Source organism: Epinephelus fuscoguttatus, linkage group LG14 (genome assembly GCF_011397635.1).
Source record: "Epinephelus fuscoguttatus linkage group LG14, E.fuscoguttatus.final_Chr_v1".
NCBI classification, from domain to species: domain Eukaryota; kingdom Metazoa; phylum Chordata; class Actinopteri; order Perciformes; family Serranidae; genus Epinephelus; species Epinephelus fuscoguttatus.
Window position 1 is genome coordinate 31151456 of NC_064765.1, and position 18109 is coordinate 31169564.

Sequence of the window (18109 nt, forward strand, 5' to 3'; positions counted from 1 at the left end):
GCAAAAACGTTAGGTGATCTTACTGTGTTTAAAACAGTCTGTATTTAAAAAAAATCCACAGAGGTTGTACAAATAAGTTTTTGTTGTTGTGTATATCAGTTTGCTTTGCGGAAAACTGTTTCAAATGAATCTATTCAGTCGAGTTTTGAGAAAGATATTGACCTCTCTCCTACACCATCTTACTATGAGAAAAAAAAACAGCAAAATCTTTATGTTTTTCGTAATATCCGGGATTAACGTCACACTTCCTGTCTTCTTCCTCCGTGTAACAGTAGCGCAGCAATGGCATCCTGTAGTGAGGTTAGTGGTTTCTCCTTTTAAATGTCAAATTACCCACTTCTTTTCATGTTGTGGCAGATTATAGTTTATTAATATACTTACATGGATATCGATGTATAATATTGCAGGGAGAGACTCTGTTTCTGTTCGAAACTAGTTGTTTACTATCTCGTGTTGTTGTGCTAAGCTAACCGATGTTAGCGAGTGCTAACGCTAGCTTTTCTCTTCCATTCGCTGTCGACTTCTGCGTGGTATTTATATTGTCTGGAACAGACTACACTTCCCCACAGAACAGTCTCGTTTTATTTTGTACTATCCAAAGATAGTGGTGACGTTGTCGTTATTTTCAGGAGTCTGCTACAGCCCCTGAAGAGGAGCAGACTGAAACTCTTGCATCCCAGAAAAGAGAAGCGAGACTTCGGAAATTTAGAGAGTTGCATTTCAAACGGGTGAGTTGTTTACCTTTACCTGGTTAAAGCACATTATCGTTATAGAGACAAGATTTTCTCTCCGAGAGTTCCTCTAAGCTGTTTGCTCTGCGGCAGTACCAAACTGAACTGACTGTCAGTTTTTAAAAACACCTCTACCAATAAGAAATAAACATGTTTAGGTAACGTTACACATTGTCCTAAGTCTTGAGCTGCTTGGATGGGCATTTCAAATGGATCCCACTTGCATATAGCTGCTTGTAAAACATTTCTTCGTGTGTTATTTCCAACTGCAGAATGAAGCCCGTAAGCTTAATCACCAGGAGGTCGTGGAGGAGGACAAGAGACTGAAACTCCCTGCTAACTGGGAGGCTAAGAAAGCCAGACTGGAGTGGGAGCTTGCTGAAGATGAAAAGAAAAAGGTATTCAAGTCTCATATTTACAAACCCCATAGTATTCTGCTCACTCAGTAATGTCACTGACCAGAATGTCAAAATGTATGGTGAAATGAAGCACAGATAAGACAGGGTTGCAGTGTTAGCATCTAATGGACAGCTCTTAAAGTCATCTGTTTATATATGTGTCAGATGGCATATCTCTCTCCACATTGACATACTTGTGCTGAAGCCAAAGTAAAATTACTGTTTTTGCCAACAGAGTCTAGTGGCTTTGATAAAAACATAGATGGGGAACTGAGGCCCTTAATGGCCCTCCCATCGGAAATCAATGTCTGCAGCAAAACAAAGTGGTGAAAATATTCTCTATAGCATACACTGAAACTGCAAGTGATTTTCTTTAGGTGACTAAAATGGGGTTTGCTGCTGCCCCACACTCAAAGCAGTACATTGCTTAGCTTGTGTTGTAGTACTCCCATTTGCTTTTCCAAACTGGGGGCGCACTGACTGACATGTGCTGTACAAGATTCACTGACTGTGGATAACTGCCTTTTACAGTCCCACTTTTAAAGATCCAAATTATCCCCTCAATCTCTGTGCAAAATATTTTGTTCACATTTTGTTTACTTTAATCCACAGGTGGAGGACCACTACTTGTTTGACTTCTCCTTAAATGCCTGATTTCCCAGTACATGGCTCTCTGGTTTCTGCATCGCCATTTACATGCATACATTAAGAACATAGACTTTATACTGGTGCTTCCTCTAAGAGAATAATAATGGTTCACCTGGTGCCTCATGGACAACCAAAAAACCTCCACCAGTAAAATTTGAAATATTGCCACAAACTCAAGCTAGGGGCTCTTTGCTCATGGAATGTCAAAAATCAAAGATTCATGTTATATATTAATACTTGGCTTTCAGGAATGTGCAGCCAGAGGGGAGGACTATCACAGAGTCAAACTGCTTGAAATCACTGCTGATGATGCAGAGCGGTGGGAGAGGAAGAAGAAGAAGAAGAATCCAGACACAGGATTTGCAGGTTGGTGGCAGGATTTCCAGTTAAGACAGACAGTTTGCAGTGAACTCTGTTGTTGCACTTGTTTCCTAGACCATGAGACATGTCAAAGTTTGAATGAATTCACTGGTAAATAACTCTTGTCAGAGTTGTCAGTCTGGTCAGTGTTAGTTTTTCTTTGTTCATTTGTTTTTTAAATTTATCTTCTAAATATAAAATCACAGGTGTGCTGTTGTCAGATGAACCTGACCAAGGCTGCATTTAGGCTGACTTGAGCCCTTATGTGAAAAAAATGTAGTTTATTTATTCATTTAAATGGATCCAGTCTACAGACGTAGCAGGGATGCCGACGCACAGGGCTCCAGCAAAAAAAAGTTGAACCTTGCTTATCTTCTAGCAAAGCGCTGTGTTAGCCAATCAAATACACACAAGTGCACTTTCCTGGCGGATTGCTCTGTAATATGAACGGTGTGTTTTACTGTTAACTTTTTGATCGTCATGATGAATGATGAAAAAGTTAGCACTCTGATTAAGTTGTACAATCCTGTGTGAGTTTGGGCGTCTGATGTGCTTAAAATGGACTTCCTGGATAGGCCTGTCACGATTCCTACTTTTGTTGAACAATATTTTTTTCCAGAAATAATTGCGTTAAATGAAATTGTTGTCATTTTAAGACCATTTAATGCCACTGATATAATGATAATGTGACAATCCTATAGTAATCCATGCACACCCTTTCAGAGAGCAACTTTCAACTTTTAATTCTTGAGAAAATTCAGACACACTTCTGATGTAAAGAGCACGCGAGCTCTACCAAAAACGACAGCTAAAACTTGTCCCGGCATGGTTTTTCTGTTTATTCAGCTTCAACACTGCGAAAAATTCTTAGGTGATGCGCCCCAGTCTTACAGTGGTCAGGAAAACTCCCCTCTCACGTAACCAACCATACATGCAAACACAGGAGCGATATCGTCAGAATTTTTCTGACCTTGGTAAGTTGATAACAATTATTGTGACAGGTCTATTCCTGAATCATATTTCATGTCTCCCTGGTAACTTAAACACCACATGTTTGGAGTATAATGACACAGTCTTCTGCATTTAAAGGCCAGGTGTTAAGGATTTAGGGACATCTGTTAGCAGTAATTGTATGCAATATTAATTTTGTTTTAATTAGTTTATAAATCTGAAACTAGGAATCACTGTGTTTTCGTTGCCTTAGAATGAGCTGTTTATATCTACATACAGAGTCCACTGTTGTTCTACGGTAGCCCAGAACAGACAAATCAAACATAGGCTCTACGTAGGTCCGTTCACGTTTTTGCATTGGCTGCCGTAGTTTTCTTACACGTTTGGCACATGGGAGAAGTTTCCTTTAAAATTATTTTGTGTTTTGGCTTTTCAGCCGACTTGTGTCAGTGTGAGGAACCAAAAGGATGCCATCTTTTGATGACTCAACAGATGCTTGATGCCAGCCTCATGTTTACCTTGCAAGCTAAAAGCTCAAAGCACAGACTAAAGATTGCTGTCTTACTTAGCTTTACTTTTGAAAAGAAATCGAAACTAATCATACCTTTCTCCATCAGTTAAAAGGACATGTCTGTCTCCTTGATAATATGATCAAGGTTGGCATTTATGGTCACTCACTTATTGTATTGATTCTCCACTTTTAAAGTTGCGTCATGAAGTACCATGGAAGCAACTTGCCATTGGATCAAACTGCTATATTTTTGGCATGTGTGACGTGTCACACCACAGAACCTCAGTCTGTTAATTTAGTGATTTGTAATTTTACACAGTTCACGCTTGAGGAAACAAGTGGTACAATGTGCTTCTGGTCTACTGTTCTGTTCTGCTGTATCTGGCATGTGACCTTCTTCTTCTTCACCACACAGGGAAATGTTGCTGCCTAAATTTTACATAGCAGCAGTGTATCGACCAATACTGGTTGCATGTAAGGTCCCCTTGGGATGTTAATCATCTCAAACTGCTCCCAATTTAATGTCCTGAAAAAAAAAGAGTTGCCGTGTCTCCTAAATATGGCTACCATCTGTTGCATCAAAACCTCCTCTGAATTAAAACCTCTGGGGAGAAAATTATCACCAGAGCGGCTTCAAGAGAGGAGAGAGAGGAGAGTTGTCTCTTCACCCCCCCCTTAACCAGCCGCAGGTTGTGTTGCTGAGCCTCGTGCCTGCTTGCTGTTTGTTCCGGTAATTATAACTCAGTCAATTTTTATTTCTCTCCGTCTCACACAATGAACTGCAGGTTATGCCGAGGCCCAATTTCGACAGTACCAGAGGCTCACCAAGCAAATCAGACCAGACATGGAAAGCTATGAGAAGCAGAGGGAAGAATGGTGAGTTAAGCTTTCTTTTGCTGTGACAGTGCTGTATCTGTGTCTATTAATACGTTATCCATATAGACAGACAGCTCACCATGGGAACAAATATGGCATTACTAGATTTTTGTGCAAACAGGGCCATAAAAATGATGACATGAGGACGTCTCTGCTATTAAGACCGTAACTGTGAAATTTCTAGTCAAGTAAAATGAATTGTAACATTTTGCTTTGCGTAATCATCTAAGAATCCACCCGTCACATGTGCACAAAGCATTTTCTATATGTTAAGTTATGCGCCCCCCCATTTGCCTTGGGGTTAGTGTTGACATTACCCCTGAAGTAATTCTAAGATTTAAAAGTGCATTTCATGCACGCAAAGATTGAAGAAGAACTGGTGCCTGCAGGTTTTTCCCCCTTATAGGCTGATCTTCATGCAGAACTGTGAAGGATGCACACACACTTGTATTCCCTTATTATATCCTCTCATTAGGATGACCATGATCACAGTGATGGAATAGAAAGGTTCAGTTTTTATATATGTTAAAACTGTGATTATCTATAGTTATGCTTTTCTAATTCCTTTGCTGGTGCTCCACAGTGGTGAGGACTTCCACCCCACCTCCAATAGCCTGATCCACGGCACCCATGTCCCCTCTAAGGAGGGCATCGACCGCATGGTGGAAGACGTTGAAAAACAGTAAGTCACACTCAAAAGCAGATGCTAAAAGGGAGATGCCATATCCTCTCCTGACCTGCCATTAATTCCATCAAACTCTTAGCTTGCCCATTTAGTATCAACCTGACTCAGTGGGCAGCCAACTCAGATGAACCATCGTACTTACCAACTGTTGTTTGATTTCTGCTTTCTGTGGTTTCTGCCAGTGAGAAATAACTAGAAGTGCTCGACAGGACCAACAAACTGAACAATAATGATGGAAAATATGACAAAATAACGAACAGTACAAAAGGCAGGTCATTAGTCATATGTAAAATATTTCTCAATAGAATTCCCCCTGTGATGTTATTTAAAAACAGGTTTGGGTCTGACCTTGCTAAGTATGATCGGCTTAAGCAATTCTTACAACCCTAGAGGGTTATTTTTTTCATGTATCTCAGAAAGACAGTGAGTTCATTCAGACCTTTTTCCGGCCCTGGTATACCACAAACGTAGTGTGGAGTCTGGAAATATGAGACTATCTCAGTTGCAATAAATTTGCGGATGGATTAAGTTTGTGACCTTTGTGCCAGTTTGAAAGAGGGGGATGTTTTGTGTGAACTGGGGCCTGTCTGATAATCAGAAATCAGCCCTGGAGTGGAAATCCTGGTGCGAGCAGCTGATGGGAGGCAGTTTATTATTAGCTGTCTGCACAAGGTAATGAGGGGTGGCAACTTTCCTAAGTGGTCTACATTAAAGGGACCTATTAGGAGTTTTCCTGTTGTCTGTCATGTATTTAATGTTACAATGTCAGATGTTCATAATAAACATGCCCAAAGTTGCAAAACAATGACGTTAACATATGAAAAAGTAATCTCTGTGAGCCATAACTCAAGCTGCAGACCATTCTAAATACTCTAACATTTTCCCTACTTTGGCTACAAGCTGATGTAAGATCATGAAGGATATATTTATGTGGTCAATTGCTCCAGGTACACTACTGCAACTGCTTACATTACGTAGCCTACATTGCTACATGATGCTACATGCTAATGTCAGGGAAACATGTAAACTTTGTCGACGTTGTTAATTTTTCACGATTTCGGATCGGCTGTCTGCTGGAACATGTCTGGTTGTGTGTAGAAGCTTTTATCAGATTTTTGATCATATAAGTTGCTGCTATATTCAGGTAGACTCATTCTGCGCCTGCAATAAAGGTGCACAAACACTGAAATGCGTAAGACATGGAAATGCTGACGACTTGGAGCAGACAAGAGGGTGAATACAAGTGTTTGAGCATACAGTATGAGGATAATAAAGTGTTGTTTAAACTTTAAAGCATGTAAACATGTTTTAGTACAGGGGTCAGGAACATGTGGAACAGGGGTCAGTGTGGAGTTAGTCTTGAGTTTAACCAGGCTAGCTGCAGATTCCAAATCCAAAAAAATAAGTCTTGGAGGAAAATAGAGAATTTTACAGTTCGTGGACAGATTTGTTTGCTTTCAACATCAACCCTGCAAAGTTTAAGTACCAAACAATCATAAAAAGCCCACTCGAGAGTAGCTACCTGGTGGTAAAACATGTTCATGAATTTTCATTTCGACCTATAAGTAGTGTTCATAGTTTTATTTAGTGGCTCTTTTGATAGTAAAGGCTGCTTACCCCAGTTCTAGTAGAAACCCAAAATACAAGTATAGGTCTGAAAATGAGCGTAATAGATCATCTTAAAACAGAATATAGTCAGGACACAGCTTCTGGTCAGAGCATGCCAGACTATATACATGACCTTATGTCAAACAAGTGGGTGTGGGTAGATGGTTTGGTAAACCTTTATAAAAGCTACAATTAAGTCAGAACACAGGGATCACAGTACCATCGGCACCCCTCAAATTTAACTAAGTGCTGCTTCAAAGACTTTAGCTTCTCCACTGGGTCTTTTAAGTTTTTGTTTTTGCTGCAGAAGTCCCTTTCACCTTTGATTACCCTGGTCTCTCCCTGAGCTGTTCTATATTTGAGACAGTCTAGGGCTTGTGTTAGGGATGCGACTGTGGGGCATTAGACAAGGATTCAGTTGCCAGCGTGTGACGCACAACAATGCTTTGAAGACACAGTGAATCAAGACTGGGAGCTCACAAATTGACAGTATTTTCCTCTGAGTATGTATGCAATGTGTGTGTTAGGTTTTCCATTGCCACTCTCCTTGCCAAATTTAAATGCACACCCCCAGATTATTGCCTGTAGCCAATTATTGTTATTGGATACGCCATGGATAGTGGCCATGCTGGTTTATGAAATCCTCTCTAAGCTGCTTTTATTTGTCATCCTCAGGATAGAGAAGCGGGCCAAGTACAGCCGACGCAGAGCCTACAACGACGATGCAGACATCGACTACATCAACGAGAGGAACGCCAAGTTCAACAAGAAGGCAGAGCGTTTCTACGGCAAATACACAGCAGAGATCAAACAGAACTTAGAGAGAGGCACAGCTGTCTAGTAGGTCCGGTCACAGTTTTGTCTTCATTAAGGAGACTTTGGTGCATCTTGTTCTTGTCAAGACTTGCTGCATACATAGAATACAAATGCTAAAATGGACTCTGTAATTTGAGGGTGTTGTGTAACATTTTTATATCATGCTGAGGTTATTTTGAGCTGAAAGATGATTCAGTTATCTGTAAAATACATGATCTGTGGTGTTCCTTTGTACAGTATTAGAAGTTAAAACAACTGTTATGATTATCGCGTCCTTTATTTTTAAATAAACCACTTCCAGTTATCTTACACACTTGTTTGTTTTTCTGTGGCTTTTCTGTGTGCGGTCTCATGATTTAGTCATTTTGAGCGTGAGAATGAACTACCATCAAACCTCGGGGCATATTTAGCCCAAGATGCCAGCCAAAAGAATGTTTCAGTGGAGGTACACATAGAGATAAGGGCCAACAACTGAGCAATTCAATTTAGTCATTATCATCTACATCTCAGTCTAACTAACTCGCCCCAAGCTGCGACATGAGCAGGAAAACCTTGTGACCGGAGAGGAGATAAAAGACAACAGGTTCTCATGCAAGTCTCTCACTCCTCAACTCCTGTCTGTGAGCAGGGCATTGCACCCTCTTCAGGCAGTCTGTGTCATCATACCAGCACTGAATTGAATCAAACTTGTGTATATAAATTACTACAGTTAGATTTAATCTGGATGAATCAATCCTCCTCAGACAAAAAATGATGGGATGCCCCCAAATGATCACTTTCAAAGATGCCATGACGCAAGTTGTTTATGTCTTACTGGTGAAGAGTAGGTGAGGGCTTCAAATAATGTCTTTGATATCTGACTCTGCTGTAGAGCTGTTAGGGAGTGGATTAAGTGTTGAGGTTCACGTTTGTGATATTTTTGTAGTCTTATCTGATTAGCCCGAGGATGTTGGCCAGGAATCTTATGAGGAACAACAGTGCATAAATTCACTGTTGTGTCTCACAAATAATTTGACACCTTTGATTCTTTCAAGGCCAACTGCCACTTAAAGTGTTCCCTGTAAAGCAAAATGGGTTTGATTTAAGCCTCGTAAACATGGGGAAATTACTGGATAAATAACAGTGAGTGTTGATGACTGAGTTTTTCCATAGACACAAAAGCCTGGAAGTGATTAAATTGCACCAGTTTTTATTTTTTTAAAAACAATAAGCAACACATAAGTCATATGAGGATAATAACATTACAAGACTAACCTGTCTGTCTTCTCTACTTTGTCTGGTAAAACTTCAAACTACTATGACCTGTTTGTGTGCTAATCAGTGATCTTGCTGTATATCAAGTAAACTGCCTGCTCCCTGCTCCAGTATCCCCTTTGTCCCACTAAGTCTTACTGTGTTATGTATTTGCACGTCTTATCTTCTACTACAGTAATTAATCACAACTACAGGTCTGTTTACAGCAGGAGACACGCAGTCTGGCTGTCAGACATAATCAAAACTGTGTGATTTTACCTTTTTATTACAACAGATTGTGACATGTATCTTAATATCACCCTTGAAATCTTCGGAGCATTAAATTTATTACTCACTTAATAGATATTTTACCCAATAGATAGGTTACCTCCTGGCAGTGATACACTAGTATCTTTAACATGTGCCAATGCTTTAGGGTAAGTAGCAGCCGCAACAGCAGGATATATCGAGTCACTCAAGAAGGAACATGTCCAGATCACGTGGGGGCATAAAGATGATCTGTTCTGAGTGTGTAGCGGTGATTTTTGGATAGTGACTGGTACATTTCAACAGGTGTTACTCACAGTAGAGGTAGTAGGAAAAGCACAGGTGTTACTGACTATGGCTTTCTGTTCATGTGTCTCAGTGAGCACACATTATAGACTATAGCAGGACTCTAAATCTTAACAGAATTCAGCCATCATCAAGTTTGTTATTTAAAAGCTTTGCTTTTCCTACTTTGCATAAATGTCTTCCATGAAAAAAGCTGCTGTACAGTTTGATGCAGAGCAGAGTTGACTGCAGATTACAAGGATCCTTGTTGCACTACTGTGGAATTGTTTGAATCTTTTTTTTTTTAAAACAAATCAGTACTGAAAGAGTACTTGATTAACTTGGAATCATTTTTATGTACCTTCAGAGCCACTGCACCAACTAACCTGATATGCAGAGTGCATTGGCGTTTCGTATTCATTCACATTTTCTAATCAAACAAGTCAGAGATTGTGGCGGTGATTCAGCGGTCTGGAATCAGGGTACTCCATCAGCCACAGTCTTTTAAAAATCTCACAATAAAAACATCACCCATAACAAAAACAAAGTCACAGACAAAACATCTGAAAATAAGATAATACTGACACCATGTGGTCATCATATAAATTGCAGCTAACTTTAATCTACTGATTAGCTCTCTGGCTGCAACCTTGACAAGGCAAAGTGGCTTCAGAAAACTAGGACACAAATCCTGTGTATCATCTGGTTGTCTTTTCGTAACTCTACCTGTTTGTATATACACTCACTATTTTGACTATTCATTCCCAGGCTATTGTGATAAAGTCCTTCTTGAATATTGAATACTTTTTTTCTAATTAACTGCATCATAAAGATACTGGCACAACGCTGGCATATCCCACCGTATTCTAGCATAAATATGTCATACATTCAGCAGCACAGCATGGCTTATGTACCCAGTATTATTTTATCCCACTGGAATATCTAACTGCACCATAACTTACTCTAGTAACTGAGAAGTAAAGAACATTCCTGTATGGCTTTATGAAGCTGGTGACAACTGGTCAACCTAATTCCTCTACATGCATGACTTTAGTCAGTGTTGAAACCTCGCTCCTAATTCAAGCTTTTTTTCTCAACAATTCATTGTTTTGTGACTTATTACAAAAAACACAGTTTTTATCAAATAAATATCTTTATTGAATCACAATATACAACAACTGCAAAAAAATAATCCCACCTGAGCGGATTCTTCACTTCTTCCAACTTAACTCTTTTACATCTGAAAGAAAACGCCAGCCGAAAAATTATGAAACATATGTACAAAATATTTAAAGTGTCCATGCACTCTGCCACACTACTGTGAAGTGGCAAGTGTGTGTTTGCGTGCGTTGGATTGGCCTGATTTGACTCGAACCCAGTGGCCATAGGGCTTCCTGCTTTCATAGCTGTCCATTCTAGATGTTACCTTAGCAGAAGATGGAGCTGCCACTGATGGTTTGACCACAGAATTCTAATGGGACAGGGTGAGAAGAGAAAAGATATAAGCACACATTAATTTATGCTCAGGGTAATGTCAAGCAGTGTTTCGTTTTAATCATTTGGAAAAACAGAGAGCTGCTGCAATTTCAGCCACTTACATTAATGCTGAAAGAGATAATTTTCCTTTTTGGAGACATCTTTGGACTGGACATGTCGTCAGGCTCCACCTCACTGCTCTGTTTCAAAAAGACAAGAAAGACATGCTTAGTTAGATGTGTGTACGCTGATGGTAGAGTGAGCTTTGACAGGTTAAGTTTCCATTGCTAATATTGTAAAGCACTTCTACTGTATATTTAATTATTTAAGTGTTAGCTTCAACACTTAACACCCTCCCCCCCATCCCCATGCTGTCAAAGGCTTGGCTCAACCATTAAATGAATCCTACAAGCACAGACCTTTAAACACAATAAATCAATAAAATGCAAACAACAAATCTCAGAGTAAAAAGGATGTCTTCTCTGTCTACAGTGGCGATGATGGTGACGTAGGTTTCCCAGCCCTCAGCACACAGCTGGTGAACCAACTTATCTTTGGCATATGGAGAGGAGTTCTTCATCTGTTTTTAGCTCTCTTGACAGGGATAGTCACTATTATTCGGTCCACACGCCTGTGCTCCATCAGCGAGTGGAGGATTCTGCTAAATAACAACGACCCATTTCAACTGCAAGCATAAATACATTTGAAGTGTAAAAATTGTACTGCCTATCTATCCATGTGAAGTAGAGTTAGTGCAATAGAATATCTGAATTGCTTGTGCATCATCTATGAATCTATGTGTATCATTAGCATTTGTATGGTGTGTATCCATGTGTTTGTGAGGTAATCTTTTGTGTTTGTTAAACTGCAAACCTCTAGTTGATAAACTTACACATTGTGAACTTTATAAGAGTTAACAGATAACCTTTCACGCAAACACATATTGTTGTCACCCAAGTCACATGACAGCCCTTTAATCCCAGGTGCCGATGAGTGAAGGAGACCACTGTCATGTTATCTATGAAGACAGGAATAAATACAGAGAGCATGTGTATTCCCTCAGGGGTCCAAAGGTTAACACAAGACACAGGAAATTCAACACAACATAGACCTCAAGATAATCAGTTAATATCTGTGGACATTGCACTCTGCTTTATATACTTTATCCTTGTTGACAGTTTGATAAAATGGTGACACCTAGGATCAGATTACATTGTACAGTTATAAAAAAAATTAATAATTCATCCTGTGCCGCCATTGACCCGTGAGTGCATTATCCTTCTGGTAAAATGTTATTAATGATCGGTGCACTATTATGCACAAGTGCAAAGAAAAACTTTTGGCTATCCATAACATTCTCAACATTCTTACCTCGTATTTATATGTAGTCCAAGCTGGGAGAAAAAAAACGTCTATACCTTTAATAAGAATCTGTGACAAGGCCTTATTTTTACTGTGGTATTTTGTTCAATGTGAAGCTGACATTTACTCTCAGACACCCACCTGTGATGGAGTCTTTTCAGGGTCTTCTTGTCTCACCCATGTCTCTGGCAAAACCTGTTTGGACTCCTCTGACAGGATTGGTTTCACACTCTCAGGAAGTTTCAACTTCTCCACTCCTAGAATCGTCGCAGCATTGGCCACTGCTACTTTAAGGAGTTCTCTTTTGTCTAGGGAATACAGATAAAAAGTTTTAATTAAACATTTTTTGTGCAAGGTAATATTTTTGCCAACTTCAAAATCTGCCTCTCTGGGAAGTAGATACAAACACCCAGAATAATGACTATTCCCTCATATTATCTGAACAACTTACCATCCAAAGTCAAGCTGATGGAATGCCCTGAAGGTCCGGACCTTGAGTCACTTCTATATGTTTTAGGTGGGGAAACCCGACTTGAAGCCCTCCTGTACCGGCTCCAACGGCTGGAAGACCTGGAGCGGGACCTGTAGCGTCTGTTGCGGGAGTACCTGTCTGGTGAGGGCGTGCGGCTGAAAGAACGAGAGCGGGCCCTGTAGCGTCGTGGTGGGGATCTGCGGCCACGGCCATATCTGTGATGGTTCTCACAGCGACAGCGTGAGAAAGGTCTGTGGCAACGAGGGTGAGAGCGGGACCTGCCGCGAGAGGAGGACCTGCTGCGAGAAGAGGACCTGCTGCTGGATGAAGATGATGATGACCTGTAACGTCCCCTGTTGTAACCACGTCCCCTGTAGTGGTCTGAGCCATGGGAGCGACCTGATCCATGGGAGCGACCTGAGCCATGGGAGCGTCTGCTGTCACAGCTGCTGCTGCTGGATCTGGATCTGGATCTGGAGCGAGTTGAAGCGGGGCTTTTCTCGTCAAAGATGACGTTAATGCCATCACTTTGGCGAGCATGGGCCATGTCAGAGTGGGAGTCTTCTCTCTTGGCCATTGTTTTGTTTTCTGCCACAAGCTGTAATAAGACGTACAGAGATATGTATAAACACTTGGAAAGAGATAACATTTAATGGTGATGAATCAGTAAACCTTGAATGACCTGGCCCCTTTGTAGTCAATGTAGCAAAAGACTGCGTCAGATCTTAATGTGATAAGGTACCTTGATAATATCAGCTTCAGTCTGTGTACGAGTCTATGACTACTGTTACACAACACTTGTTCTCTCAGTGCTGCCTATAGCGGCAGAGCAGCGTAGTTGCAATGGCCGCCTGGAGAGGACTGGAAATTTCGGGAGTGACGCAAGCTAAAGCTAGTTTGGGCTAACAGCTAGCTTGAACTGCTAGCTTGAGCTAACAGCTGTTGGCCCTCCGAAAGACATCAAATCCAACTTCTTCCATTTTAATTAAAAAACATTTAACATAAACCTTAAATTACATGGACAACATATATACAGTTACAAAAGCCGACTGTTTGCAACCGTTTGCACGTAACTTTAGTGTGGCGAAAACAACGTTAGCTATGCTAGCCGCCATTGTATGTCTTACCTTGGCGAGTGTAGCTTGAAACCTTTTGTTCCGATAACGTTGATATAATCGATGGATGTCGCCTTCAAATATGGTATAACGAGATGATAATTTTGCAATATAACTCAACAGGGCTTAAATATGTTAGTTTGAAGCCAAACGTGCGACTTTGTCTTCCCTAAGAAGTTGATCCGTCTGCCGTCGTCACGCGAATGAGGGCGAAGCTGGTTGAGTAACAGTACAAGGCAGAAGCCTCTGGAAATTTCCAGTCACGTGTTCATCCAAATTACGTGATCCCTTTGATCGACTCACTGTGTCAACGGCTCTGTGTAGTACTAACGAAAGGAGTCGATTCACTTTGGGCGAAAGAAAAGATGTTGTTTTTAACTTCTACAATATGCTTTCACCAAAAGTGACAATGCCGCATGTGCCCTTTTTTATTTGACAATATTTCAACTTGACAGACAAATCTTTATATCCACTGAGCACATGCTGAATTTGCGCAACAGCGTGTTTGCTTGAGCATAAATTTTTCGACATTGTCTATGAATATCCTTATCATCGGAGAGATCATTTGTCACGTAGTGACCGAGATATTTCACCTCATCACACTCTGTGAGGGCTGAGTCTCACAGAAAAAAATCAGGAAAGATTGATTGTCTGTCTTCCCTACTACGGACAATCATCACATTGCTTTTCTTTGCATTATACTTAATGTCAAATTCAGTACCATACTGTGAATATATCTTCAGCAGATGCTGGAGACCAGCACTATATGGACAAAAGATAACAAGATCATCAGCATACATTATGTGATTGATGAGAGTATCTCCTACCATGCATCCTGTGCCACAATTATTTAACTGGACAGAAAAGTCCTCCATATAGATGTTAAACAGGACTGGTGATAAAATCGCCCCTGCCGAACACCATTGGTTACATGGAATGGGGCAGATATAGAGTTTCCCCACTTTACTCTCATAGTCTGTTTCGCATACCAGCACACCAGGATTCTACCTAGGTATCCAGGAACACCTCTCTGACACAGTTTATTAAATAACTTTTCATGGTTTATGGTTTATGCGATCAAATGCTTTTGATGCATCAAATAATAACCAGTAACCAATAATTTGCAGAAGTGTTTGGATCCACAGTCAAAAGTGGGAAGTGAAAATAGGGTAAAGTGCAGAATGCAGTGATTGCAAAAAAATAAAATAAATAAATAAAAGCTAAAAAACAAACCATAAGCAAGTTATTATTATTATTGTTATTATCATTATTATTATCAGTAGTAGTAGTAGTAACGTTAGTATAAAGGGGAAAGATTTTAATGGTACACCGTTGAAATATAACCTCGTCAGACACGAGATCTCGCGGTATTTTATGTAACCTCGACTCTGTTTACTTTGTTACTTCCTGCGTCTTCTCTTGGCTCCCGCTACATATTCGCTTGCCGTGTGGTTTGATTTGCACGCCTCCGTGTTCTGAAAACTTGAAACGCAGGCTGACACACCGAGCAAAGATGGACATCCTGACTGTACTGCCGTCCAGCTTTGGATATGCCATATTTACCTATCTCTATAGCTGGATCATGCTGGGGTATTTAGCAGTCAAGGTTGGGGCTGCCAGGAAGAAATACGACGTGAAGGTATTTAAAATTTGACTTTTAGTGGAACATAATGGCAACAAATTAAAGAAAAGTCAATGCTGGATATGTGTAATTGCATTGGATCGTTTTTAATGTGTGTTTCTAGGTATTTATATTATGTTTAATCTTCATTTTTCTTTGCAGTACCCCACTATGTACAGTGACAAGGAGCAGGTGTTCAACTGTATCCAGAGGGCACATCAGAACACTCTAGAAGTGTACCCTCAGTGGCTTGTTTTCCAGACCATTGCAGCTCTTGTCTACCCGGTATGTATCATTTTTACACATCTAAACATACATAGCCACAAATTACTTTGTGTGTGTGTTTTCTATATTCTTTTGTCATACTAGTAGGGCAACTACATCAGGTGTGTGGGAAGGGCAAGCAACTGTCATGATCTTTGGCATGGATTCTCCAGATAACAGAGTAGTCAAGCAGAAAGACAGTGTCATAGTGACAAAGCATTTTTTCATCACCCCTGTAGTTTCCAGATGTTTGTAATTCTTTTTTTCTTTGTTTCCAATCATAGTTATCAGCATCTGTGCTGGGGGCAATCTGGGTGACCAGCAGGTTTTCTTATGCCTGGGGCTACTATACAGGAGGTAAGACTTTGTGTTAATGTAATGTGTAAGGATTTATTTAAGAGCAAAAGCACCTAAACTCAGTCTGCCCACTCTTTCTTGACATAATGCATTTAAAATACAGATGTCAATGTTATTTTTATCTATGTGTTGATTGCAATATAGCACATAGTCCAAAGTTTTATAGAGGCCCTTAAGAAATAAAACACAATCTACCACTGCACTGCTAATAAGGTAGGCAATAAAATTACTCCAATACAGAGCGGTGTAATTTCATCCTGTCATTCTTGTAAGAGATTTAACTGGCCATAAGTCATTTTTAATTTCCTGAAAATAATACTCATAATATTATAGGATTAGCAGTGTAAAGGTTGCAGTCCAGGTGTTGCAGAGGTTACAGTACAGTGATTGGTAGACCACTTTTGTCACTCTTCATCTAGTTTTGTTCAATCATTTACAGAAGATAGCATTGAGCAAATGGTAGTAAAAAAAATAAAACATGCATCAGTGGGGTCTAACTCATTGTAACTGCTTAAATTAAATGGTTTCAAACAAGAAATTAAATGTGTAATTTGCAAAATAGTAGGTGTGAATTCTAAAATCAGACCAAAAGGGTGAATCCCTATGAACAATGTTAGCATTTCTTTTAGTGTATTGTGTGAATTGTATTAGTTGATACCTCATATAGTTCTGTTTTGGTGAAATCTGTTTCATGTTTTATTCCAGATCCAGCCAAGAGGATGAATGGGGCCTATGGCTACATTGGATACTTTGGCGTCATCATTCTGTCCATATCTGTAGCCTTGCAATTGCTTGGAGTCTTTTAAGACAATTGTCATCGTGTTTACTCATTAGCCTGGCTTTGCATGGCATTTTTGAAATTTGTAAACTATAAAGTAGCTGTACAGTTCTTTATATACTAATTTCAAATCATGATGATCAACATATTTTTAGGGACCACTAACTTTATATCTTTCAATTACAGTTTTTGTTGTGAATGTCTTCTCAATGTGATCACTGAAAATAAAGTAGATGCTGACTGAGCCCCAGATATGTTGTCTGAAGTAATCTTTTCACAGTTGCAGGAATAACGGTCTGTGAATAATGAAAGGCCCCCATGTGACTCACACATGATGTGTGAGGCACAAATCTCCCCCTAGAGTGTAAAGCAAATGGCTTCAGGAACATTTACAGGTCATTTTCACAAATAATAATAAATCTTAGAAAATGTTATGTTTGGTTATTTGAGAAGAAACAACTTTCTAACATGAAGGTTAGATTTTACCTCTTTTGTGTCAATAAATAGCAGGTTTTAAACAATTTTTAGCTGCTCTGCACCCACATATTAAACCACAAATTAAGCAGTCAAACACAAATTGGCCTATATACAAGTAACTAAAATACACATAAATCCCTTGTTTATCATTGTCTCTTTCATATATATGTATTTTTTCATTAGTCAGTTCTTATTGTAATCGTATTTAAGTATTTATTGTTTGTATTATTGCTTATATGTTAAATTAGTTACAAAGGAACTCGTGTATTATTTTCAGGATGGAGGCCAGCATGTGTTGCAGTCTGCAAGAGGTTCACAAATAAATGTGAAAAGTCACTACAAAAGGCTCATCCACGGCGTTACGTTCACGAACTAGTACTAAGCTCGTACTTCCAGCATAAAAACCATAAGTAACGTGTGTGCAGCAATTTTCTTTGGAAATGACCAAGAAAATTGCTACGGTGTCGGCTTTGTATAGTTTGGTGATTGTCTGTAACATAGGTAGCACATATTTTCAGTGTTTGTTTTACTGCGCTGTTGTATTACACTGAAGAAAGTGCGCATGTAGTACGTTGTTCAATATTTCACCATTGCTAGTAAAAAATAGTTATACGGTGATCCTATCCACTACCATGCGCTCATTTATTGGTCACATCTTTTCCCTAATCCAAGTCATTTAACGTAGATTATAAGATTTTTGGTTGGTTCATTTCATATGTTTTTAATATGGCACAAATTCCCATTTTCTCCACTAACCCTGAAGGCACCAATAGCAACAGCGTCTTAGAGGCTTCCTCATCAAATGGGTGTGTAGGAAC

General features: G+C 39.7%; 3 protein-coding genes across 3 annotated transcripts; 2 read left to right on the forward strand and 1 right to left on the reverse strand.

Moving 5' to 3' along the window:
* Positions 1 to 248: 248 nt before the first annotated feature.
* syf2 (SYF2 pre-mRNA-splicing factor) lies at positions 249 to 7897 on the forward strand. Its single transcript, XM_049595566.1, has 7 exons — positions 249 to 300; positions 630 to 728; positions 1004 to 1129; positions 2026 to 2143; positions 4385 to 4475; positions 5059 to 5157; positions 7444 to 7897. Exons 1-7 carry the CDS (start codon positions 283 to 285, stop codon positions 7607 to 7609), a joined length of 717 nt encoding a protein of 238 aa, XP_049451523.1. The 5' UTR covers positions 249 to 282; the 3' UTR covers positions 7610 to 7897.
* Positions 7898 to 10503: 2606 nt separating this feature from the next.
* Positions 10504 to 14019, reverse strand: rsrp1 (arginine/serine-rich protein 1). Its single transcript, XM_049595567.1, has 5 exons — positions 13807 to 14019; positions 12659 to 13277; positions 12349 to 12515; positions 10968 to 11045; positions 10504 to 10840 (listed from the first exon to the last, which is right to left on the reverse strand). Exons 2-5 carry the CDS (start codon positions 13254 to 13256, stop codon positions 10685 to 10687), a joined length of 999 nt encoding a protein of 332 aa, XP_049451524.1. The 5' UTR covers positions 13257 to 13277; positions 13807 to 14019; the 3' UTR covers positions 10504 to 10684.
* A 1162-nt stretch (positions 14020 to 15181) lies between these two features.
* On the forward strand, positions 15182 to 17064 carry mgst3b (microsomal glutathione S-transferase 3b). The gene is made up of 4 exons (XM_049597069.1): positions 15182 to 15433; positions 15578 to 15700; positions 15964 to 16036; positions 16742 to 17064. Exons 1-4 carry the CDS (start codon positions 15308 to 15310, stop codon positions 16840 to 16842), a joined length of 423 nt encoding a protein of 140 aa, XP_049453026.1. The 5' UTR covers positions 15182 to 15307; the 3' UTR covers positions 16843 to 17064.
* Positions 17065 to 18109: the final 1045 nt, after the last annotated feature.

Coding starts and splice junctions, on each gene's coding strand:
- syf2 (XM_049595566.1), top strand. Junction 2,144..4,384: donor TCCAGACACAGGATTTGCAG/GTTGGTGGCAGG, acceptor AATGAACTGCAG/GTTATGCCGAGGCCCAATTT. Junction 4,476..5,058: donor GAGAAGCAGAGGGAAGAATG/GTGAGTTAAGCT, acceptor GGTGCTCCACAG/TGGTGAGGACTTCCACCCCA.
- mgst3b (XM_049597069.1), top strand. CDS start 15,308: ATGGACATCCTGACTGTACTGCCGTCCAGCTTTGGATATGCCATATTT. Junction 15,434..15,577: donor GGAAGAAATACGACGTGAAG/GTATTTAAAATT, acceptor TTTTCTTTGCAG/TACCCCACTATGTACAGTGA. Junction 16,037..16,741: donor CTGGGGCTACTATACAGGAG/GTAAGACTTTGT, acceptor GTTTTATTCCAG/ATCCAGCCAAGAGGATGAAT.
- rsrp1 (XM_049595567.1), bottom strand. CDS start 13,256: ATGGCCAAGAGAGAAGACTCCCACTCTGACATGGCCCATGCTCGCCAA. Junction 12,516..12,658: donor CATCAGCTTGACTTTGGATG/GTAAGTTGTTCA, acceptor TGTATTCCCTAG/ACAAAAGAGAACTCCTTAAA. Junction 11,046..12,348: donor CTGAAAAGACTCCATCACAG/GTGGGTGTCTGA, acceptor TTTTTGAAACAG/AGCAGTGAGGTGGAGCCTGA.